Genomic DNA, 26,535 nt, shown 5'->3' on the forward strand with positions numbered 1-26,535 from the left:
CTCTCTTCTAAACATAAATTATATACTTTCCAAAAGGACGACATTCTATTTATCTGATGAAGTGGACTGTGCCCCATAAGAACATAAGCTATAATAAATGAATTATTTTTAAAGTATTATAGATCTTTGTTTTATTTACCACTACAGGTAGCCCTCAATTTACAGCCATTCACTTAGTGACCATTCAAAGTTACAACAGCATTGAAAAAATGACTTATGACTGTTTTTACACGACCGTTGCAACTTCCCCATGGTCACATGATGCAAATTTGGATATTTGGCACCCGGTTCATATTCATGATGGTTGCAGCATCCCAGGGATCATAATCACCTTTTGTGACCTTCTGTCAAGTAAAGTCAATGGGGAAGCCAAATTCACTTAACAACCATGTTACTAATTTAGCAACTGCTGTGATTCACTTAACAACTATGGCAAGAAAGGTCATAAAATGGGGCAAAAGTCACTTAACAACTGTCATTTAGAAACAGAAATTTTGGGCTAAATTGTGGTTGTAAGGATACCTATAGTAGCCTACTATTTCATTATTTTTCCTAGCATCATTGTTTAATCTGCTCAGTGAAAAACTACAACATGAATCTCCTATTGCTTATAACTTATATAACTTATAGCTTAGTGTACATAGGAACAGAAAATCATTTGCATTCAGCACCGGAACTCCCCAGAGAGCAGAATATTTCCTACTAACCTTCACTGTCTTTTTTATCTTGGTTTTCTTCTGCTGCAGTTTTATCTGCTCTAAAAAAGATCCTTGCGCTGCTTAGTGAGAAATAAAGCAGTTCAAATTCCTATGAGAAATGAAAAAAAGATCTGCATGTTTTAACATGCCACATAATCACAAAATCTCCAAGTTATTTTAAGGGGCATAAATATATGAAACTCCCATAAATATTGTGCACAATTTATACCTGAATTATCAATAGCATCTTTTACATCTTTTATATATTATCAACATAATATAGTGAAGAATATCATTCAAAGCATAAAATTAAATTTATTTTTCTTCATTTTGCTTTTTAATGTCCTATTTATAATGTACTTATTTCTAACTACTTGTGCTCCTTTGGACATTTTTTTGTCCAAGATCAATTATTTATAATCCATTAATAAAATTTGCTCCAGATGTCATTATCTCAAAGGGAGAAATCATTTTTTGTTGGCCGTTCTGGATAGTTAAAGGGAATTGTTTCAGCCTACATTATTTGCATTATTTTGGATGACTTGCATTATTTGGATGATTCATGGACAACATTAGTGCCTTAAGCCTTGAATTAATTTAAGACTTCAACCCATTAAAAAAAGAATCATTGATGATTTCCTTAAAACAGTTGATTACCCTGAAGCTTCCAGGGAAGGAGAACTGTAGATGGCTCTGCAAAAGATCAAGGAACTGGTAAGTAGACCAGTCCCTTGGAACCTCTCCAGATAAAGACAGGATGAGAGTTTGCCCACATACGCTCAGTGGTGGATTCAGCCAGTTCTGTCCAGATCACGTGAACTGGTAGCGGCAACTGTGGGAGGCTCCGCCCACTTGCCCGGACGTAATGTGAGACTACTGCGCATGCGCAGAAGGCTGTGTACATGCACGCACATTCACATTTGCGAACCAATAGGGAAGGTAAGTGAATCCCACCACTGCTCCAGATACATGGAGAGATATGGAAGGAGACCATAGGACAGTGGGGTTTTTTTTGTGGATTTGAACGCCAGGAAACAACTGTATTAGCCATCTTGCTCACAATTACAGTGGAGACTGTGAGTTCACAAACCTTACTTTCTAATAACTTTTGGTATGGATTAAACCAAGGTTGGGCACTTAATTTTCCCAAGGGGTCACATAAGAATATTGGGAATATTGTAGAGGGCCACCCCCACCCCCACTATCCCACTTCCAATGCCTCCCCCCCTACCACCGAGGGCCAGACTTGGAGCACCCATAGGCTGGATGTGGCCCGAGGACCGTGAAATGCCCAGGTCTAGATTAAACATTAGTGATTCACCAAAACTACGTTCTAGCAAAAACCTCAGGGAAATTTTTGAATATTTTAAAATGTTATTGCATTATTGGCACTAAATTAACAAAGCTTTTAAGAGATTCCATCTTTCAGTACGCATATACCTATTTGATACTTCAAAATCATTTGAGACTATAATTTAATAATTTAAAATACCTGCAAACAAACTTCCAGTCGCTTGTGAGTAAGATTCATGGTCTGTAACAACTTCTCATCTTGACTAGCTGATTGGACATTCTGCTGTTTTGCTAATGCTCTGATTTCTTTCACATATTTCTCTCGTACCGACTGGAACCAGTGGAGGGAATCAAATTCTTGGTACTGGTCCAAGAGTTTCAAAATGTAAGCCACACCTGAAAGATATGGATATTTCCACCCCACCCCCAATTAAAAAATAATGAATTTTGCACGTTTGTTTTAAATTGGGCTATTTTTATTATTCTCGGTTTATTTTTATTTTGATCAATGACCAGTATAACACGAGTAGTTATAACTTCAAAAAATAAAATATCAAATATCAAACAAAACAATATTGTAATAAAGATTATCAGGATAAAATTACACAATGTGTTTATCCTGAAATACCTATAAAATTATATTTATGAAATACAGATTGTAATTAGAGTATTTAATTTACAGTTTATAGATGATAAAATGCAGATTACAATTAAATAAGGGTATTTAATCAATTTACACACAAAAACAGGCAAGTGTATACACATCCAAAAAATCTTTTATTCCTTCAAATAGAAGCCACAAAGAAGACAGGACAGAAAAGGGAGTTGGAAAGTATGGATGGCTCTATTAAAAGAAGGGAAAGAAAGACAGGGATGTCAAACACAAGGCCCGTGGGCCGGATGTGGTTGGATCCAGCCCCCAGGGCCGTTTTGGAAAATATAAGGGGCCGGCCTGCATTGCTTCAGCCTGGTCTACCCATTGCAAAGTGGAAACATTGGGCCAGCATGGCTTCGGCCTGGTCTACCCAATGCAAAGAAGGAAACATCGGGCCAGTGTGGCTTCAGCCCAGTCTACCCAGTGCGAAGAGGAAACATGCCAGCAGTTTGGGGAGTGGCATCAAGCTGGCAATGCCCACCGTCGGCCACGCCCACCCAGTCAGCCATGCCCAGTGAGTGGCATCAAGCTGGCCATGTGCATCCAGTTGGCCACGCCCCCAGGGCCCCCCAAGGTCAACCACAGCCCTGATGCGGCCCTCAATGAAATTGAGTTTGACACCCCTGAAGTAAGATGATCCAGCCCAGGCAAAATTGGAGGGAAAAAACCCGGACAGGGATGAAAAGCTTTCTGCCTCTGATTTCAGCAAATATAAGATGATTTTCCACTTCACAATTCACAATTGCTGATTTGGAGAAAAAGTCATCTTATTGAGTAAATAAAGCAATTCTACTCCTATATATTTTCAAATAGTTAGAAAAGGAGATCTGTACAGGAATACAGGTAGTCATCTACTTACAACAGTTCATTTAGTGACCATTCAAAGTTAGCATGAAAAAAGTGACTTATGACTGTTTTTCAGTTACCACCTTTGTATCTTCCCCATGATCATGTGATCAAAATTGAGATGCTTGGCCACTGACTCATATTGACCAGCACCGGACACAGCACTGACCGGTGCAATGACCCAAGATCATATGATCACCTTTTGCAACCTTCTGACCAGCAAAGTCAATGGGGAAGCTACTTAACATCTGGGTTACTAGATAGTCAATTGCAGTGATTCACTTAACAACTGTGGCAAGAAAGGTTGTAATATAGGGCAAAACTCACTTAACAAATGCCTCACTTAACAACTGAAATTCTGGACTCAATTGTGGTCATAAAAGGACTTCCTGTACTGCTGTTGCACTTACCCATAGCAAAGCCATCATCAGTAAAAGCTGCGCCAATTTTGTTCTTTTTGTTCAGTTTCTCTTTACAACTGATTGAGTGTTCAATAAAATTGAGTGCCTAAAAAGAAGAGACCAGGGATTGCATGAGGTTGCCCAAATAATTACCCCAATTTAGTAATTCCAAAATAATAAAATCAAACCAGAAGTTTAAAGAATGCTACCCTGGTTATACCACTTGTACATATTATTTCTGATGGCATCTCAGAGATATTCTTCAGGACACCTTTAGTTCTGGAAAATGACTTAAGTGGAGCAGAAATATAATTTTAAATAGAAATGTTTTGTAAGGTTATTGTCTTAATATTAAGTCAGGCCAGCGGAAAGCGCAATTAGCTATTTGGCCTCAAATATTTATCCAAAACCCTGAGCAGTGTGGTGGCCTAGAGGTGGAGTTCTCACCTCACAATTAGGAGGCTGTGAGTTCAATCCTAGGTAGTGATGGAGATTTCTCTCTCTGGGCACAATGAGTAATTGTCTCCTGTGAACTCCGCATAGGCATCAGAAAGGGCACCCAGCCAGTAAACGCTTAGTCCCAATCAATCGCCCTGATCCCACCCCAATTGCAGGTTGTTAGAACCCAACGCTTAGGTCTGTAAACCAAACACTTAGGTCTGTAAAGCACATGCTCTTTCACTGGACAATTCCAGTGTGATGTCTTCTATGTTGTAAATGGATGCTTTTCCCCACCCCTCAAATACTAGCTGTTTCAATATAGGTACATTTTACATGTGTGATCACTTTCCTATCTTTAAGTCGATTGTGGATGCTTTCATTATGACTGTGCATTGCTATTTTTGTGAACCACCAAGAGTCCTTCAAGATTGCAATGGGGTATAAATGGGTTAAGTAGATAAATAATTTAATATCATTTTTGTTATCTAAGAAGTCAATTAATGCAAATACTAACCAGCGGGGGAACAATGATATAAAAATTGCGTAGATGCATGTTCTTTAGACTGCGGAATTCAGGAGCAAAGACATCCACAAGCATCTTGAAGTACTCTGTACCTTCTGCAGAGCTGCAGGTGAGATCGCTAAGTACAGAATCCAGCTGCCTGCAAAGCAGAGATATAGCCAACAGTCTGGAGGAAAAATGTCCTGGTCCTATACTGTTTAGAGATGACCTATTCTTTTCATAATAATTACATACAGAAATTAAAGCTGCTTGTTTCATGATGATCTTTAGCACAATTTTAAAGAAGCATTCAAATCACCCCTTTGCTACCTTAAAGCAACTTGCCTCCTTTCGAGAAAACATTTAACATATTCTTTAAAAAAAAAAAAAAGGCCCAGCATGGCTGGCTGGGGAATTCTGGGAGTTGAAGTCCACAGGTCTTAAAGTTGCCAAGGTTGGACACTCCTGACTTAGAAGGATAACTGGAATCTAAGCATTATTCAAATACTTTTGGGAGCCAGCTTGCCAACTTATCATACCAAATACAGCTGTTGGAAATAAATTAAAATCAAAACCCCATAATTGTGGGAACTATCTTCCAAGCTGTATTTACAAGGTTGCCAAATAAATAACATGCACTAAGTGCGCATATTAAAAACAAGTTGATATCCTCAACTTGCTAAAGGAAGAAACTATTATGCATTATTTTATCACTAAGCAATTTAAATACAATTCCTGTAATTTTTTTTAAAAAATACACACTTCTAGTTCTAATTATATAATATATAAATATCTGCTTGACAACAGAGTACTTGGGACAGATTTTAGTAAGCACTGACAACATCTATGTAAGGTCAAACTGTAAGCCTCTTACTTTAATGTAGGCAGTGGAGAATTTTCTTATTTTTCCATGCACAGATTTAAAGAAGTAAGTTTAACAACATTTGGAGATGTGAATGGTATGGAAGGACTGGGAAATAAAATCTCCCACAGAACTTTGTCAAAGGATCTAGCAATGGGATGGTGGTGAAAGTCAAATGGTTGAGAGTATTATATGCACTATTTTGAGCTTCTGGAGGAAAGGTAGCCTATAAAACTAATGAAAGAATAAAAAATATCAATAACTTGTATCCTGAGCTGTCTCAACCTCAATGAACTTGGAATTTTGCCAATGAGAAAATAAATGAATGACCCTGTAATAGAAACATAAGAATATCAGAAGGACCCCAACTATATCAGATCAATATCTTTTTTGGTTCAACATCACGTTCCCCTTTGTCACTAAACTGCTGCCTTTGAGAAGCCACACACAAGACAAATATAACTCTCTCCACCAGATGCCCCTGAACTGGTTCCCGCAGACTTTTGTAATACATAGCTATGAATGGAGTTCAACATTATACTTTATTGAAAGTTGTTTGAAAAAGAGCAGTGCAAGTAATAGTGAAATATTTTTTATATTTGCATTACAATTACCTAGCTGCTTGTTGTGTTTCTTCTGACAGACCTTCTTCTTTCACAAGTTCTTCAAAGTTGACAATATCTTCAAGATCAGGAACAAATCTACAAGTTTTGTTAAGTTTTTCATATAATTAGACATTTTAATATATAGATGTATGTATATAAATGAACATAATTTTTCTATTTTACATGCTGTATTTCTATTCCCACCTTATCAAGCTAGTTCATATTTTATTAGCAAATAACATTGCTTTGCTCTCAAAAAAGTACTTTTGTAACATATTTTACATCAACAAGAAGGCATACTTCTAGCCATCACATTTTCCAAGTTTGCAGGTATGCCAGCAGTTTGGGAAGTGGTGTCAAGCTGGCCACGCCCACCCAGTTGACCACACCCACCCTGTTGGTCATACCCCACGCCCCCCCCCCAAGATCGTCAAGCTGGCTAGGTCCACCCAGTTGGCCATGCCAGTGAGTGGCGTCAAGCTGCAGGTATCAAGTCCCAAAAAGAAGTGTTATGATATCTGACAGCAAAATTTCTATATTTACCATCATTAAATGCTCTTTCGCATCTTGCGCTCTTTGTATTATTTACACTTCTATACTGACACCCAAACTTGCTATCTTGTTACTATAATTTTTACAAGTATGAACTGTCAAATTATTGAAAATTTAATACGAGTATGCAATTTTAAATTTACTAAACAGATGCACCAGTATAATATATTCGAACAAAAAAAACACATCCAAAGGATTGCTGCAATATATGTTAACTACAAAGAGAAACATTGAAGCAGGAAGATCTGCAAAAGATGTACAACAATATGGACAGACAAGATAAAAAGTATTGGTGCATACCTAATTGCACTGCTACAGCAGTGAAGTCCACCAGATCTTATCATTCGTACATAGCCCATAGCATTCCCTTTAAACAAAGATAGTAATATTTGAATTTATATTACAGAAACAAATATAAATAATTGGAATACTAGCAAGATGAATTTTATCATTTGTTAAATAAACATGCTGGGCATATTTAGGAGAATTTATTCTCTTCAGCACATTTAAATACTATTATTTTCTAATTCGGCTGTGAGAGTTGGAACATAAGGAAGGCTGAATGCCAAAGACTTGATGCTTTCAAATTGAATAAATTGGAGAAAGTTCTTGAGACTCCCTTGGACTGCAAAGAGATCAGATCAATCAATCCTAAAGGAAATCAACCCTGACTATTCTTTGGAAGAACAGATATTGAAGCTGAAGCTCAAATACTTTGGCTATTAAATGAGAAGACTAATTGGAAAAGACCCTGATGTTGTGAAAGGTTAAAGGTGAAAGGAGAAGGAATGAGGCAGCAGAGGATGAGATGGTTAGATAGTGTCATTGATGTAATGAACATGAATTTAGGCAAACTCCAAGTGACAGTGGAGCACGGGGGTTGGGGGGAGGAATGCTATGATACATAGGGTTGTGAAGAGTCGGACATGACTTAGCAACTAAACAACAAAATTTTCTAATTCAAAAGAAAGTTACTCCATATTGCTCCAATGTTTGGACAGAAAATTCCTGACTTTTAATCATGCTTATTTATTATTATTATTTATAATAATCTACAGTAGCTAGAGAGTGGCAAGTTGTCTATCCCAGCCTAAGCAAACACTATAAATTAGAAAATACATGGGCAGCAGTTATGTTGTGCAAAGACTAAGATTTCTAAAAGCCAAATCTCCTATTTTTTTCCATCTTCTACTTAGAGATATAACAGCACAATCCTAGTAGTAAGGGACTGGAGAGGAAAACTGATTTGATATATTTATGACAGGGCTCTCCACAGGCCAGAAATTTCAGCATAATGATATAGAACAGGGGTCACCAATCCGTGGCTCTGGAGCCGCATGTGGCTCTTTCATCCCTCTGCTGCGGCTCCCTTTTGCTGGTTGGCTCCACAATTGATAGGGCTTTTGGTTAGGACAGGTAGAGGAAAAAGGACGCCGTGCTAGGAGGAGACTCTATGGTGGGGGAACCAGACTTCCGGTTGGCTCCAGAATTGAACGGGGGCTTCCGATTAGGACCTTTGTGGCTCTTTGAATGTTTAAGGTTGCCGACCCCTGATATATACACATTTTTTGGTGCTGGCAAATTCCCAGCCATATCAGACTTCCTACAATACATCAGTGTATCTCAACCTTAGCAACTTTAAGATATATGGATTTCAATTCTAGAATGCTGGCTGGAGAATTCTGGGAGTTGAAGTCCATGCACCCATTTTTTATTGCTTTTAAAATAACGAATCGACAGAGAATTTATGTTCATACCTATCTGGCTAATCAGTTGCCTGAATTGGTCAAGATAACTTTGTCCGTCTGGTGTAATCCCAAGTTTTCTGATCCCCCGATTGAATTTCTCTGCTCTCTCAAATGGGTACTAGAAAAAAAAATTGATACATTACAAACAAGTATTGTTTATGAAAAACTAATATCAAGCCCTTTTGAATTCCCCACTTATTGATGCATTTTACTTCTACTTTATTAATTTCTATACTCCTATAAAAAGAAGACATATATATATTTATAATGAAGATTAGTTAAATCTTGTAACAATTGCATTGTCATTTACTCATTTGCAGAAACTTCTGAAAATAGCTTCTGCCAGGGGCAGGAGGATGTAAAGGTGGTTAGTGCAGGATAGCCAGGTTCCTCAGCAGACAAAGTAGCAAGTGTAAGAATGACTTACAGGAGCAACTTGTGACCTTCCCTGACAGCTTCCCCACTGACTTTGCTCACTATGGGATGCTGCAACTGTCACAAGTTTGAGACAGTTTGTCAATTCTCGATAGTGATCACGTGACTGCAGGCATACTGGGATAGCAGGACTTTTGAGGGCAGATCATACAGTAGATACTCCTTGTCCAGTGCCTACTTTGGTCACTCACTGAATGAGTGGTCATTAACTGAAGACTACCATTGTAGAGTCATTCAAGAGACTAAACTAGTCTAAATTTTATGTGTATACACGCACAGGCTTATTTTAGAAGAAGCACTTTGAAATTTCTCTATCTTGTGGTATTAATAACCATGATCACTAAATAAAATTCAGTTTTACATTGGGATGGGTAATGTCAGGGATAAACAATACAATGTCCTCAAATAGCTTTCTTGGCACTCATCACATTCTTTGCCTTCTTACTATTTTTTAGTAAATTGCTATCTTGTAAACTGATCACAATACTTTCAGCAGTTTTTGATACTAAATAACCCACCCCATTTTCTAACCATATTGTGCCCATTGGTCCCAAAAATTTGCTTATTCTTGACTCAGCTAACTACAAACTATTCTAAAATATTATCCTAAAATTTCTTTCCAGAACAAAACTAGTTTACTTATATGGGCCTTATTTTCAAATAAGCAAACACAGGATTGTGTTCTCAGTGAATTTAATACTTTTCTCAAAAAAGAGAACCATGAATCTATAAGGGCTTGTAACGTACCTTATGATCATTGTGATCCTTAATTTCCCTAAAGAATCGTATATCTTTGATCAATCTGGATTTGATGTGCTCATCGTACATAAATTGACTGAAGATGTAAAATTTCTTTCTCAGAAACTGGTATGTGAAATTTACCTAAAAAATATAAAACAAATACAATTTAAAAAAATCCTTTCCCTATTGATAAAAGCAGTATTTCACTCTCTAATTGTAATGTCCAAGTACTTGCTTATTAAACAATTGGGTGCTATTAAATATGAAGTCATGTTGGCACTCAAACACTAATCCTGGATGTTGCACTACAGTATCAGTATGTATGTACTATGTGGAGTGGAAAGCAGTGGTGGGATTCAAATTTTTTTACTATCGGTTCTGTGGGCGTGGCATGGCTTGGTGGGTGTGGCTTGGTGGGCATGGCAGGGGAAGGATACTGTAAAATCTCCATTCCCTCCCCATTCCAGCGGAAGGATACTATAAAATCTCCATTCCCTCCCCACTCTAGGGGAAGGTTACTGCAAAATCCCTATTTCCTCCCAATCAGCTGGGACTCAAGAGACAGAGAATAGATGGAGGCAGGGCCAGTCAGAGGTGGTATTTACCGGTTCTCCAAACTACTCAAAATTTCCACTACCGGTTCTCCAGAACTGGTCAGAAGCTGCTGAATACCACCTCTGGTGGGAAGGTGATATCATTAATTCTGCTATCTTTCTCGATGCAAAGTACATGTAACCACACAAAAGCAGTGTTCTGTTTGAAGTAATAATATATGAATACGTTCCGAGACTCAAATGTTAATCTTGTTTACAATTCCACAGTTCTCCAGAAATGAATAAGTTTTGTTACTCTGAGCTATTGATATCCAAAATTATTTGTGAAAAGCAAACTGCAAAGATCACCCTTATTTGAAATTAATAGTCACATGGTGAAAAAAAATGATTTTAACTAGCATCTTCAAAGTTGCACTTGTGGAGACAAACAATCTGATCCTGTTGATGCACCAGTTAAACATCCCAAATTGGTAGGTAACACATTAGTAGTTATAAAACCAAGAGCAATAGCTTAGACTTAAGGTACATTGAAGACACAAAAAACAGTTGTTTCATATATTTGTCCTGATTCTATTAACTGGAATCCTTTTAAAATAAAGATACCAAAGATAGTAACCACCTTGAATATCCACTGGGCAGAAAACAAATTGAAATAATAACAACAGCAACAATGCAACAAATGGGTTTGGAGAAATGCGACTAACTTAGGCCACAGTGGCAATTCTGATCCCTTAAGCCTGCCTATAACTGCTTGAATTAACTCATGCTCATTCCCACATCTCAAAAACAGCCTGAAAAAGCTTGCTTCTGCCTATAGTTGATATACAGTGATTTGTTGCATGCACCTACATGCATCTTCCTCCAAGAATTTACTTTTACATTCTGCATTAGTAATTAACAATCTTTCACTTTCATGCATAGTGAATTACCCAGCAGAGATCTATTTGAAAGTTGCAAAAACTAGAAAGCTAAAGGAAGCTATAAAACACTCAATGTTGATACGAAGTGAGAGCTCCAGCCCATAGTTGTTCTTTTGTGACATGCCACAAGGCTCAGTATTCTCCCTACTACTACTATAATAAATAAATAATAAATAAATAAGATCCAGAACTTTTAACATCCTTAGTTCTGGATGGGGCTGCACTACCTCAAACAGTCTGCAACTCGGATGTTCTTCTGGACTTGTGATTCCTACTCAAAGAGCAGGTGGCAGTCATGGGAAAATCATGGAAAGGAAAGTCTTTGCACAACTTCAGATTGTGTGCTGGTTGCATCCTTTCCTGGATTGGGAGTCCCTGCACTCATCACTCCAGCTCTCATGCTTGGATTATTGTAACACGCTCTACATGGGTCTACCCTTGGAAAGCATTCAGGAGCTATAACTGGTGCAGAGTGCAGCAGCACAGACAGTTCTTGGGATCCCTAGAGTGGCTCATGTTATATAGCTGTTCCACAAGCTGCATTAGCTGCTATTTGCTTCTGGGTACAATTCAAGGTGTTGGTTGTCACCTTTAAAGTCCTGTATGGTATGGGCCCAGGTTACTTGAGGAACTGTCTCAGCCCAATGGGACTGGCCGGCCCCACCTGTGCTGGCAGAGGGGCATGCTGTAGGCCCCATAAGTCTAGGAATTCTGGCTGCAGGGTTCAGGAAAATACCTTTTTCTACCATGACTTTTGTTCTTTGGAACATTTTGCTTCCTAAGATAAGATCTGCTCCCACCCTTCTGGCCTTCCATAAGAGCCTGAAGACAATTGGCTTGGGGCTCCTGAATACCATGCTGGAGGTGGTTGATGGATTAAGGAGATAGCAATAGCAATAGCACTTAAACTTACATACAGCTTCATAGTGCTTCTACAGCCCTCTCTAAGCGGTTTATAGAGTCAGCCTATTGCCCCCAACAATCTGGATCCTCATTTTACTCACCTCGGAAGGATGGAAGGCCGAGTCAACCTTGAGCCGGTGAGATTTGAACTGCTGAACTGCAGCTAGCAGTCAGCTGAAGTAGCCTGCAGTACTTCACTCTAACAACTGCGCCATCTCGGGCGCAGGGGGAGGGGAGATTCCACCTCCCCTCCCCCTGCACATTCTGTTCCCTCGCATCTTTTAATTGTACTTTTTATTGTTATCAGAAGTATTTATTTTTATGCTTTTATTGTAAGCAACCATCTCGGCTCAGCGGGGGGAGGGGAGATAATTAATAAAATTTATTTATTTATTAATAAATAAATAAAGCAAATAAATCAATGCAACTTTAGGCCATGAATTTAAAACTTACCCCAACACTCAAACTCAGATGTATATTCATGCTTTATTTAACAAGGGATAATTTTTCTATTATGATTAAAACGTGCTCTATGCTGTTTATAATACACTAAGTAAAGAAATCAATGCTAAATCACATAGCAATACTTACTGTTGTGTTCATGATTCCTGTGCCATGTGTTCGAATTGAATTAGCTATGTGTCTTATATTTATTGTGTTCAGATGTTTGTTATTGCTAATTCTTTCAATGAAGATCTGCAATGACACAATTGTTGTATAATTTCAACAGTCATCGAAAGGATATCCGTTAATAATTGGGGTTTTATCATTTTTCCCTCACCTGATTATTGAGATTGTACAGGTATCGGGATACGAATACATGAATATTTCTCATAATTTCTAGTACATCCAAGCCCTGAAACAAAAAGAGGTAATTTAAAAATCCAAATAAAATTATCTGAGAAATATATTCGTCTGGCCATCCAATCCAATGAAACAGGATCAAGTCCTTCCAGATCTTCTCTATATGGGACTGTCTTTCAATGGGATTTTGGAAGAATGGCTTTCCCCATTCTTTGGAACTTTCTTCCCATGAAGATCTGGTCTGCTCCTTCCCTCTTCAATTTTAGGAAAGCAACTGAGACCTGTTCCATTTCTTCTAACACAGACGGAGTGCATGTTGTGATTGAAGACAGGCAATTTGGTATGTTTTCTGTTTCTTACTTTGATGTTGTTAATATTTGGAACAGAAGGCATACAAATAAAGAATGTTTAAATACAATGAATAAATGTAAGTATAGAAGAAAGTTCATTTTCAGGCTAGAAAATGTATTCACTTATTTTGGAACTGGTATTTAATTTCATCCTTGAATAACAATTTATAAGCAATCACAATAAGAATATACCTCCAAAATGATAAAAAATACAACATATCCAAAAGCCGATGCAACTCGATTACATGTCTGTTGCATTTAAACTCAGAGCAATGTATTTCTTTTTATATTGTACATATTGGAGAATGCTCAGCAAGAAGAAGTCCTATTTAATTGCCTGTTCCCTAATACTAAGAGCAGGAATTCCCTAATTCCGATGGCTCAGGACCAGGGTACTTACGAGACTGCCTTCTGCCACCAGTAGCCTCTCACTAACCAGTTCGCTCCCATAGAGAGGGGCTCCTCAGGGTGCCGTCGGCCAAACAATGTCAACTGGCGGCCCCCAGGGGAAGTGCCTTCTCTGTGGGGGCACCTGCCATCTGGAAAGAGCTCCCCCCGGAGATACGGAGGATCCAAGATTTACGCACTTTCCGCCGCGCCCTAAAAACGTTTTTATTCCAACAGGCTGGTCTGGCCTAACTCTCCCTTTTAAATTGGGTTTTAAATGTTTTACATAAATTGGATGTTTTTAAATTTGTTTTTGAGCCCAAATTATTTAATCTATTTTAATAGCTTTTAACTTTTGTATGTTATTTGTATTTTTATCTTGGCTGTTCACTGTCCTGAGTCCCCTGGGAGTAGGACGGTATATAAATATGATAATAAAATAAATAAATAAATAAATAAATAAATAAATAAATAAATAAATAAATAAATAAATAAATAGCTAGCAGAGAAACAGGAACAATTTGTATAAGAGTATTTGTTTACGAATGCCATTAGATTTTACGGAAAAATAAATGGTCATTAATTACTGGGCAACAGAGCCACACTTCGCTTGAGCTCTTGCATTTTAAATTTTATGTTTGTTTGAAATTGTTTTTATATTTATTTTCCTTAGTTTGTAAGCCACCCAGAGTCACTCTGGATAGCATATAATTTTAATTATTAATGTTAATAATATTAATCAATCAATTAATTAACCAATCAATCAATTAGTTAATGAAAATTTACGAATAACTTTTTTTAAAAAAAATACAGAACAATTTCTTTGTACATTTCATACCTGTTCTAAAGTCTGGCTTGGAAGATGTGCTTCTGCCATAATTAAACCATAGCGCTGAGTTGCTAAATTCCTCATTTCACTGTAAGTGGCCCAGTCATGCAGAGCTACTGTAGTTAGATTGTAAAAAGTCTTGTCTAGGTAATGAGTCACATGAGCTGTAAAAAAGAGGGGGAAAGATAACTTTGCCAAATTAATATATGAAAAACCTACTTATTCCAGATATTTCGTTTCAGCGTTAAATAATGGGAGAAATGCCTCTTAAGTAACTTCCCAAGTTACAGTTAGCGTAAAAGTTGAGACACTGAAAATAAATCAAGTAGATGAGTTTTGGAACTGTAACAACAGCAATAAATAAACCACCCAGAGTCATGCAAGTAAAAACAAATAAATGTCTACCTTTGATATCTATGAACCGATTAAAAAAGCGAATTGGGTTTAAAGAGAAGAAGTGAGCAAGATCCTTCATTCCAACTTTGAATGGATTTCGGTCATCTAGTTTTAAGTGTGTGTGTACTGACAGGCGCAAATCCTTTTCGATTTCTTTGCATAACTTGTCTAGAAGGTGCTGCTCAAAACAAAAATGTTGTAAAAGTTTATTTTCAGAGGATGGCATATCTTAATCTCCATAGCACACTGGTTAATAGATAAGAATTCTATAAAGCAATCACAAGATTGCGCCATCACGAACTGGAAGAAGAAAGGAACTCTTGACTCTGGCAATATTTGAAACTTGAGTTAAGAGATGGCAGCCCCCATTACAAAGAGGCAGGGTAGAGATGCAAAATGAATTTGACTTATACCGAAGATAAAACTCTGAAGATTTTCACCTGAAAAACTATCCACTTCAAAATGACCTTTTATATAAAAATTGTAATTTTTCTAGTTATGTGCAGGTTCATTCCTGCAAGAAGTAAGACAATTTCTCATGAGGGTCCCCCTTTTGGTTTTCAAATAATGTTCTAAGCCATAAATATATTAAGCAAATACTGTAAATATCTATGATACAACATTTTTTGCCTTGTTCCCTACAGCCTAATTATTGGTCACAGATAAATAATTATCAGGCATCTGTGAGTATTTTATTTAAACCATAAGAATAAATTATATGCACTAATTGTCTATCACAAGTTTTATCTTAAGAGCCAAGAAGGAGGAGGTAGAGGGTAGACAAGATGAGAATAGTTTGTATATATGCTTTCATTAAAAAAAAAAGATATAGCTACAACTAAATAATCTGTCTAAATGAAAACAATAATTGAGAAATGGCTTTAAAAAGAACCAAATAAACATTGAAGGTTTATTTAACCTCCAATAATTAAGAAGCAAATTTTACTAAATTTAACAACCTGAAATTACCTGTACATATTGAGATCGATCATGACTGAAATATTAAAATTAAAAATATAAATTTAATATTAAATTACTGATAAATATATTTAATATTTCAATTCTAATACAGTAAGATATTTTTCTACAGGTCTACAATAAATTACATGTTGTTATTCTTTAGCTTACTTATACCTACTTATACCTTGGAAATTTCCTGACAGTTAGAACAATTAATCAGTGGAACAACTTGCCTCCAGAGGTTGTGAATGCTCCAACACTGGAAGTTTTTAAGAAGAGACTGGATAACCATTTGTCTGAAGTGGTGTAGAGTTTCCTGTCTAAACAGGGGGTTGGACTAGAAAACCTCCAAGGTCCCTTCCAACTCTGTTATTCTAAAATTCTATTCTAATTCGACAGTTACTAGACCACTATATATTTAACTTTATGTAAACTCCTGTTATTCCTTAATAGGTTTGAATACACACTCCTTATACAGGTGTAATTCAGAATAAATACAATACATGCACTCTAACCTTATTGAAAACATCCATGATTTCTCTGTCATAGCTTTCTAGGAGTATTTCAAAGGAATCCAAATGCCTTGAGTGCATCATAGCTGGTACACAATCCCGCAATGCTCTAAACATATACTGAAAAAATAATCCAATTTAATAAAGAATTTGGGCAACTATAAATATTCACAAACACTAAAAAGTAAACACAAATTATTCAAAATCCAGATCCTAAATGGTGGTCCCTTAAAAGTGAATTTTGAGGGTTTAGAATTACAAGAATGGGTCTCTAAAATCATCCAACTTGCACAATCTGTTTGTGTTTCTCCCTGTTTTGTTTGCAAAAGATCTGAAACTACCGTGTTTCCCCGAAAATAAGACCCTGTCTTATATTTTTTTGAACCCTGAAATAAGCGCTTGGCCTTATTGCCATGCACTCAAAAGCCTGATTGGGCTTATTATCAGGGGATGTCTTATTTTGGGGGAAACAGGATATAAACTTGTTGATAAATTATAATTTTGTTAATGTTGACTACGTTCAATTAAAATTATATTGTTTTATAACTATGGTTTGTTTCCATCAAGCATAATTAGGATTGATAATAATTAATGTAGATTTATGTAATATACACTAGCATGCTGATTGGGGAATTCTGAGAGTTGTAAGTTCACACATCTTAAAGTTGCCAAAGTTGAGAAACAATGCACTGCTTATAAAAGTGGAATGAAAACTATTGAATATTTTGTCACAGCTTTGCTTGAGAGGATGAGCATGTAAACCCAATTTACCTAATCCAATTTACTCAATCCTAAACATTATCCTACTCAGCCTCAACTTCAAATGAACGGTTCTCCTCTATCTACTGTATCATCTAAGCCACAGATGTCAAACTCGCAGTGTCACATTGCTGTCACATGTTTCCCAACACTTTTCCCCTTCACGGAGCTGGGGTGGGCGTGATTTGCGTGTGACGCATCCAGCCTGCAGGCCGCCAGTTTGATCTAAGCTATGACTCAGGAAATAAATCTAAGACATGATTGGTCTCCTTTCTTTTTCCTCTTTTAATTTTTAGCTCTGGAACAAACTATATTTCATATAATTTAAAAATTTGTAGAATGGACTTATCCATTCTACATGGATGTTCTTATCAATTAGCAATACTTGAAATTATGTTAGAATTACAGGTAGTCATTGACTTACCTGAAACCATTTGTCTAGTAACCATTCAAAGTTACAACAGCACAGAAAAAAAATTACTTTTGACCGTTTTTCACACTTATGACCATGGCAATATCCCCATGGTCAGATGGTTCAAATTTGGGCATGTGGCAACTGGCACATACTTATTATAACAGTTGCACTGTCCCAGAACTATATACTCACCATTTGTAACCTTCCCAACAAGCTTCCAACAAGTCAATGGGAAAAGCCAGATTCTTATAACCACCACATGATTCACTTAACAACTGCCTTGCTTACCAATGGAAATTTTGGGCTCAGTTGTGGTTGTAAGTCAAGGACTACCTGTACAACATCTCTGTAATTTTCCTGGATATTTCAAATTTAATGTTTTACTTACATGTAATCTCGCAGCATCCACTGCATTTTCATAAACATCATCCAGATAAATTGGAAATATTGTTCTGTGCCAGTACAAAAAGCAACAATCACACTGTGCTTGGACTCTAAAATGGAAAAATTAATATTACTAAGAAAATAAATATTCACCATTCATGCAGAACTAATTTCAAAAAGCCGTATGTTTACTCAGAATGCATTTTACAATCTATCTTCATAATTTTAAGGGACAAAACTTGACTTCTAAACAAACATACATTCTCAGGGGTGCTGAATTCTATTTTTAAAGCTCAATTTTATAATGAAAATATATCATCCAGTCCAGGGGTGAAATGCTCCGGGTTCGGACCGACTAGGGCAAGTAGGTAGCAATGATGGCCAGTGGTTCGGAGAACCGGTAGCAATGGCAGCTGGAGGCTCCGCCCACCCGCCCCATTCCCCGGAGTCCGGCCTTGCCGCGGAGCCGCTGCCTGCTTGCCCTTCGCCACGCGGTGTATCCTACTGCTCACCTTTCTCCCGCAGCTGGCTGTCAGGGAAGGCAAGCGCCCAAAAGTTACTGGAGTCGCTCACTCTCCTTCTTGAATGAGCCGCTCTGGTCCACACGCCGGCTGCGCAAGTGCACACCGTTTATTTAATTCAGCGGCAGGTTGGGTGTGCGCTTGCGCAGCCGGCACATGGATCAGAGCGGCCCATTCAAGAAGGAGAGTGAGCGACTCCAGTATCTTTCAGGTGCTTGCCTTCCCTGACAGCCAGCCGCGGGAGAAAGGTGACGGGTAGGACTCCAGGGAATGGGGCGGGTGGGCGGAGCTGCATGGCGAAGGGCGAGCAGGCAGCGGCTCCGCGGCAAGGCCAGCGTCGGGGAATGGTGCATTCCCCGACTCCAGGGAATGAGGCGGGTGGGCGGAGCTGCGGGAGAAAGGTAAGGACACGCCAGCAGAATAGAAATTTAAAAATTTTTCCCTACTGGGTTCTGTGGGTGTGGCTTGGTGGGAGGGGGTCCTGAGACTAAGTGGGCGTGGCTGAGTGACATCGAGTTAGCCACGCCCACTCACTCACAGGACACCCCCCCCAAGCCACACCCACAGAACCGGTAGGGAAAAATTTTAGATTTCAGCCCTGATCCAGTCCACAGCAAGCATCATGACACACCACCCTTTTCTGGGTATCTCAGGATGTAAGACTTTTTATCATTTTATAGCTTTATTTACCGTTCCCTAAGTTCACTGATTAAGGCCAACTTTTTCATAACTACTTGAAGAGGAAGGAGTTCTTCATCTTTAAACGTTTTCTGCAAAAAAAAAAAAAAAAGAGGGACAAGCTGTTGGTTGCATCAGTGGTTGCTATCAAACTAACATTTGCATCAGTCATTAACCACAAAACTCTTTATATTATTGCTTATTAGAAGATAAGGAAGGAACGGTTACACTTACCATTTGTGTGCCCACACTGAGGGCAAGAGAAATTATGAGTCTCCTCTGTTTTGTGCTAGGGCCATTAAGGGTGTTTTCAGCCAAGACAAGAGCAGAAAGTACATCAAGGCGCTGTTCACTGTACTTTTTGTCAGAAATTACTCTTTTCTTTAAATGTTAAAGATAAAGGGGAAGGCGAAGGGACAGAGAAAACCGGTATTTTGGGATTAGTACTTCAGAAAACTCTTCAGCCGGTAAACTTTATTTCAGAGATTGACAAATATATTTCTTTTTTTAAATTCCAAACTAAGCCAGTTTTAAAGCCAAAACAAATTAATCCAGTGATTATAAATTTACATACTAGCAAACCAAAGGATCCCTTATTTGGCATTTTCATACCCCAAATGAGCATAAATGATGTCAGGATTTATTCTTGCCTCTCTGAAGTTCCTTATAATTTATTCCAACAGAAGCTTGTCTAGTTTTTATAATCGCTGAGCTTAAAATTGATTGAAATTGCTTTCCTACCTTGGCTACAGCAATGGCATTGAGAGCCTGATGCTGAAGATGCTGAATTATATGTGTGACTGAATCAGCAACAGTCATACTTCTTCTGTAAAATGTATATTCTATTGCCTGAAGTTGTTCAAATGTCAGAGCGCAAAATAAAAACAAAAGTTAATATAAAATTCTGGATTCAATCGGTTAATCAATTCTCAGACTTATTGTCTCATCTGCATACAAAAGGTCAAATTTAAAACAAGTTTAATTAAAACGAAAGAATATGATTTTTTTCAAATCAAAGTCAAAGTATATAATTTCTAACATAGTATGCTATGCACTTTTGAAAGAAGCATCATTAAGTTATATTAACAAATCACGAACTATAGTAACATTGCAAGGATTATGTTAGATTTTTAGATAAATATATATTTTTATGTGTGTCCCATGAATGGGTTAGACACAAAAATAATTAGTTAAATCTTAGCATGAATTTGGATTCAGGTGTCATATTTTAGCCATCCTCCAGAGTTAACAAATATTATTTTATTAAGATCAAAGAATGCAGCAAAGATAACAAAACATGCAACCACAGAGATATGTATACCCTAAATGGAATCAGACAAATACATTTTATATTGCCATTTACTAGAACTGTGCAATGTTTCACTTAACAGAATATTACTTCAGATTGTGAATATAATAACTGTTTGCAACTCTTGAAATCATCAGTAGAGAGTGGCCATGTGATCCTAGGAAAGGATGCAGCTGCTTTAAAGAGCAGAGACAGGTGCTAGATTCATATGCTTGTGCATTCTGAAGAACCACATTGAAGAGCTTACTGTCCAGGTTCGTCCTATGTCATCAATTAAATATGCATCATTTATCCTAAAATGTTATTAAAGAACTACTATTGATATTTGTATCAGTGAGGATATGCAAACACCTCAACTTACTTTGAGTAGTTCCACAAGCCTGCATAATGCTTTAACTGAGGTTTTAGTCATTGGCTTCTGCATTGACATATGCAGATTCATTGTAGTTGTGACTATGTTTCTAAGGCTGTAAGCATAGAGAAAGCCCTAAAATGAGAAAAAATGAATCAATTACATCTTCCTTGTATCATTATAAATTTACATTTCTAAAACATTTGCCAGTTTCTTGACTCTTTGTGGATAAGGTCAATGGCAGTGACGAGTACAATCTCTTCCCATATTCAATGAGACATCTTCTGTCCTATCAATACTGAAGAAATTGATTCAGACACCTCCTGGCTCTTCTGAAGGTGGGCAGTTCGTGGTCAATATCTTGTTTTGAGAGGTGGTTTTTTTTTGTGACCTTGAAGAAGGTTGTCGTGTACCATCTCCTTAAGAAATCTTCCTTAAATGCAACTGTATCATAACCATTGCTCTGTCTCCAACTTTCCTTTTTAGGAACTCTTGTTGAGGTAATGAAGGAAAGACAACTGCAAACACTCTGGAGTAAGCAGGCCATCCAGCCCTTTTCAGTCAGAATTTAGATCCACTGAAACTACCAATGTCCATAGTATTGTTCCACATAATTTGCATTAATTAAAGATTAGAGTCCAATTTTGAATCAACAATAATATTGTTTTGAATTAATGATGACATTGTTTTATGATTATATTTTTAAGTTTTAAATAACGTATCAATCAATGGGTTTCAATTAACACTTTGAATTTTAAAATTTTAGTAATATATTAAAATAGTGATATATTAAAACATATTTTGGTACCTACACATTGTATTTCTTAAGGCAACTTACTTATTTACAGATATATTATTTTATCGAGTTAATTGATCAGGGTTGTTGGTTTTTTTGCTTTGAATACTAAGTAAAGTATTCTACCTACTGTTCTTTTTTCCAGTGTCTTACTAATATCATCATATAGTTTTATCTGTGCTCATTTTATGGAAGTTTTTTTTTTTTAATTCTTACTTAAGATTTATAATTCTATTTGTAATAATGTATTTTGTATCAGTCAATGACTGCAATAAAATCTATTCATTTATAACTTCTAACCAATTTGTTCATAAGAATGGGGGATCGTGTAATATGGATCCGATTGTATCCTGAATATACAATATTTTCTTATTGTTTTTTTGAAACTAAGCATATACACACCTGTATAAAAACATTGCATCTATTACTGAGGTCTTCAGCAAACTTATCCATCCTTTGTTCTCTTGACAAAAGAGATTCCATTTTCATCATCCAGGAGCTCACAAATACATAATAAGTTTGCATTTCTCTAAAAAGAAAATGAATAATACTTTCTTAAACATTTTGATACATACTAAGATTTCTAAGGCTAAACACTAATTGGAAATGGTGTCTGAATACAGAAACAATGGCTTGTTATCAAGTGCCAAACCTACTAGGACAAAGCAGAAATTTGTAGGGAAGAAAAAATAAGTGTTTACTCCTCAAACTTACTTTGTAAGCAACTGAGCCTTTTGCTGTAAAAAACTTTCTCTCTGTAATTTAATTGCATGAAAACTTTTTCTGTCCAGAAGCTTGGCAACAGCTGGCATCTTCTGAATCAAAAAGTTGTCAGCAAACCAAATGACATTAGCTGTTAGTGTGATAGCCGGCACCTATAGCATTAGCAGAAAATTGTAAGTAAGAGAGAGAAAAAAATATTTTAGAGTAGATAATAGATTTTCGTAACAAATGTATTCCAAGACCCTTAATGAACCATTCTTTTACTACACAAATTTTACAATTATAAAAATGTTCTAATTTTACTTCCATTGTTCTTTTTTTTTTTTAATTTGATTTATATGCCGCCCTTCTCCGGAGACTCAGGGCGGCTTACAGTGCGTTAAGCAATAGCCTTCATACTTTTGTATATTTTATACAAAGTCAGCTTATTGCCCCCACAAACTGGGTCCTCAATTTACCTACCTTAGAAAGGATGGAAGGCTGAGTCAACCTTGAGCCTGGCAAGATTCGAACTTACTTTAATTGCAGACAGCTGGTGTTAAATTACAGTGCTTAGTCTGCAGAGCTATCCAGGTTCTGCTAAGCATTCCAAAACATAAAAAATAGGTCTGATCTCAGTCTCATATTATATATAACCCCACTTCATTCCTCGAAGTTATTTCCTCAGCATTTAAAAATAGTCTTGAGCCTGGACAATATTTGCAAAAGAAACATGGGCATGGAAACATTAGGCATTTTTAGTAAGATAAATGGAAAGGAGATTTGATAACATCCCATACTAAAGACTATTTATATGTCCAGATACTTTTGTGAAGGAGGGGCTAAGCCATACATGAATAAATAATAGCTCTCGCTGAAATCCATAGAAATTTGTTGTACAATTATGATTAAAAACTTGATAAAAACTTGATAGCACTTATTGTTGAACTACTAGCCATTTTACACAATGGTATTATACCAAAACATGCACTTCATCTTTTACCAAACATTCTAAGCACTACAGATCTGAAAATACAATTTTGCAGTTGCTTTAACTGTGGGTAGTTATAAAATTTATTTTGCAAATCTCTTATGCAAATTTTCAAGGTATTGTGGGAAGGGTATCTTATAGAAGTTCTTATAGACAATTTGACAGAAGGGTATCTATTGTTTATGAAAGCAGTTCAATAAAAAAGTAACATCACAGTGCCAATGTTTATCATTTATGAAATGGCATTTCATTTGCACTATGACATTGCATCTACTGTTTGATAAAATGATATAAATTGTTACAGATATTTGAACTGTTTTATGTAAAGTCTTTTATATTGAGGTCCACTAAATCAAGCTTTCATTCTAATAAAGAGCAGCAACACTACTTGCTGGCATTATCAAAAAGATTGAATATGATAATAAATTTAATTCTGATTGTTATTTATTGCAATGTCATTCACAAGCATCTTATCTAATTTTATGTTGGTTATGAAATTCTAAGTTCAAATAAAAGTTACAAGCAGTAAAATATTCACCTTTTTGCAAATGTCCAGTAACAATTTGTAAAATTTCTTATCTACAGTTCGAAAAATCTGAAAATGTAGTACAAAGAGACCACAAATTCCAACATACTTATCTCGCTGGTCAATTTCAGAAGGTTCACCTTAAAGAAACAGGCACAAAAATTATTTTCAAAATTTACCAAAAAACATAGAATCTTAATATTAATATTAAAAAGTTATGTTCTGCATTACCGAGTTTAGCTTCAACATTTGCAAAAATTGTACGAATACTATGTGCAAACTCTTCAGCAAATATGCTGTTCTTTGAAACTGACACGCCTCCATTGAGACAATCAAATTGCTGTTCTATACAAGCCTGAATAAGAGAAATAAAAGCAGCTTTCAGTATTATTATTAATGAGAACACAATCATATTCAAAACTTCATTAAAAACAAATCATAGCATGTTACTCTTACTGTGTTCTATTAAAATAAATGTTTTATTGGAAATTTAAGAGTATTAACATTTATTCATAGGGATTGTTGGTTGACCATCTCCATTTTTTATTTTTATTAAATTCAATGTATACATTTATGGACTGAAACCAAAAGTATTTATGGGACACACAGCCCATTTTTACTTTGCTTCCTTCTTATATTATTTGTGGTTTCCAATAGCAACAGCACTTAGACTTATATACCCCCCATAATGATTTACAGCACACTCTGGGCAGTTTACAGTCAGCAGGATCTAGGACAACTTGCTGTGGCCAATTTGCTGCAGTCAACTCATGGCCAACTTGCCACAAGACAACAATTACACTAATAGTGAAGAAATGGTGGAATAGAATTATTAAAGAAAGTGTGCCAAAGGAGAGACAAAATGAAATATGAATGTCAAAAAATAAAATGTTTTAATTATTTTAAATAATTAAACTGAATTGTTGAATTGTCTGGTGGCAAGTTGTCCTGTGGCGAGTTAGCCATGGCGAGTTGTCCCTCAGTGAGTTGGCCGTGGAGAGTTGACCGTGGAGAATTGTCCAATTTCAGAGTCAGCATCTTGCCCCAAACAATCTGGGTCCTCATTTTACCAACCTTGGAAGGATGGAAGGCTGAATCAACCGTGAGAACTCCAATACTCTCCCCTTGAAAGTGAAGGAATTTTTTAAAAACAAATGGAAACAAAAACTTTCTGAACAAAAGATCCAGAAATCTTACCCCCAACAAACTAATTTCTGGAGGCCCCTAACATTTTGACACCTAATATGTCAGCACGTTTAAGTATACAATTCAAAAAAAGAAATAGAAGCATACCAAATTAAAATCATCAAAACATTTGGCAATTTTACACTATAGATTGTACTGTATTGCACAATTTTATACTACAGATTCTACATGCCACATTTACACTCTGTAAAGGAAATTAGATGGTATTTATCATATTACCTGGAATATCATGCCATCCAATAGCTGACTTTCTAATTTTAACAACAATTTTTCAAATGGTTTCAGTTTATCTTCTTGGATTCCAAATTTAGGAGGATTGTGATGGACAGATTTTAATAGTCTGGTCAAAGAAAAGAGAAAAAAATAAAGGAATATTCTTTCATGGAGTCTTTTATGGACCTCCCAAAGGTGTTTTTTCAGGAGGCAACTGGACTTAGTTTTTTCTTTGAAGACCTTTCGCTTCTCATCCAAGCAGCTTTTTCAGCTCTGATTGGATGGTGGTGGATGGAAGGATTTATATTCCTTGCAGACAGCTGGTCGCTTGCATTCTTTTATAGAGTTGTTGAGGTCACTTGGAGGTTTATCTGTGTCATCAGGGTCACCTAGGTAGTGCAAATGGGTGTGAAGCCTTCTTGGCTGCAGGATGTTTTCTGCCCTGTATCCTTTCACTGTTGAAGACTGGCGCAGGCTGTTGGGGATAAGTCTGTGTTGTCTGCACCTCAAACTGAAGCGCAGATGGTTCCTGCAGTCTGCAATTTTTCTGGAAATCCGTTCATACTCCCAAAATCAGTTGCCTCCTGAAAAAGCATCTTTGGGACAACCATGACTTAGATGACTGAGAATCTCCATAGACTCTTTCACGGACGCAATTAAGTTTTAAGAATTTTCAGAAGGTTAGAGTTAAATCAAGCAATTTTTTTTGCTTCTTTTTAACAAAGGAGATCTTTTGTTATAGAAGTAGCTTTGCAGTTCGACTGCATTCATATGGGGCAGCAGGCCTGTGGACAGGACAGACTTATCCATAGGGCTAGCCTTGGTGAAAAAAAGATGGTCATCTACATTATAGCAGAAGGTATGTGTCTGCAAGGGTGAATTCAAAAACATTTCATAATGGTTGGTCATTGTACCAATAGCTCTATAAGAGTCACCTTATAGGGGAGATGTGTGGCATCAAAATTTAATAAATAATTACAATATTAAATGTTTATTGTCAAATAAATAATATTTAATAAATATTTAATTAAATAAGTCATATTTAATGGTCCGTTCCACCAAAAGTGTCATCTTGTTTTTTCCTTCTCAGTAGCAGTACCAGCCCTGCAGAACAGCCTTGATCTTGTTAGTTTTTTGGAAGACTTGGCTATTTTTTCCAGGGATCTGGAGGTTAAATGAGCCCTGCTGCTTATTATGCATTCTTTTGGGATTGGGGATTACTTTGGGCTCATCAGTTTTATGCTTGGTCTTTAATTTCTGTAGCCCAGTCAAGAGTTACTTTTGGTGGC

General features: G+C 36.7%; 1 protein-coding gene across 3 annotated transcripts in view; it reads right to left on the bottom strand.

The window, feature by feature from the left end:
• The window catches only part of WASHC4 (WASH complex subunit 4), a 42,760-nt gene that overhangs the window by 3,177 nt on the left and 13,048 nt on the right, over positions 1 to 26,535 (bottom strand). The window contains exons 10-32 of one of the 3 annotated variants that reach the window (XM_070947744.1): positions 25,253 to 25,373; positions 24,059 to 24,182; positions 23,840 to 23,967; positions 22,323 to 22,483; positions 22,011 to 22,137; positions 20,822 to 20,947; positions 19,893 to 20,000; positions 19,386 to 19,532; positions 19,164 to 19,243; positions 17,957 to 18,062; positions 16,398 to 16,514; positions 14,932 to 15,100; positions 14,536 to 14,690; positions 12,938 to 13,012; positions 12,748 to 12,852; positions 9,786 to 9,920; positions 8,613 to 8,721; positions 7,156 to 7,222; positions 6,313 to 6,399; positions 4,849 to 4,996; positions 3,903 to 3,999; positions 2,191 to 2,387; positions 708 to 807 (exon numbers count right to left, since the gene is read on the bottom strand). In XM_070947744.1, the coding sequence (XP_070803845.1) occupies positions 708 to 807; positions 2,191 to 2,387; positions 3,903 to 3,999; positions 4,849 to 4,996; positions 6,313 to 6,399; positions 7,156 to 7,222; positions 8,613 to 8,721; positions 9,786 to 9,920; positions 12,748 to 12,852; positions 12,938 to 13,012; positions 14,536 to 14,690; positions 14,932 to 15,100; positions 16,398 to 16,514; positions 17,957 to 18,062; positions 19,164 to 19,243; positions 19,386 to 19,532; positions 19,893 to 20,000; positions 20,822 to 20,947; positions 22,011 to 22,137; positions 22,323 to 22,483; positions 23,840 to 23,967; positions 24,059 to 24,182; positions 25,253 to 25,373 (2,789 nt within the window). Of the gene's footprint in view, positions 1 to 707; positions 808 to 2,190; positions 2,388 to 3,902; positions 4,000 to 4,848; positions 4,997 to 5,755; positions 5,933 to 6,312; positions 6,400 to 7,155; positions 7,223 to 8,612; positions 8,722 to 9,785; positions 9,921 to 12,747; positions 12,853 to 12,937; positions 13,013 to 14,535; positions 14,691 to 14,931; positions 15,101 to 16,397; positions 16,515 to 17,956; positions 18,063 to 19,163; positions 19,244 to 19,385; positions 19,533 to 19,892; positions 20,001 to 20,821; positions 20,948 to 22,010; positions 22,138 to 22,322; positions 22,484 to 23,839; positions 23,968 to 24,058; positions 24,183 to 25,252; positions 25,374 to 26,535 lie in introns of those variants that run through there. The other 2 variants (XM_070947745.1, XM_070947746.1) reach the window with 2 other exon arrangements.

The sequence above is a fragment of the Pituophis catenifer genome, unplaced genomic scaffold, assembly GCF_029215685.1.
Source record: "Pituophis catenifer annectens isolate HBS135680 unplaced genomic scaffold, rPitCat1.0.hap2 SCAF_7, whole genome shotgun sequence".
Lineage (NCBI taxonomy): Eukaryota > Metazoa > Chordata > Lepidosauria > Squamata > Colubridae > Pituophis > Pituophis catenifer.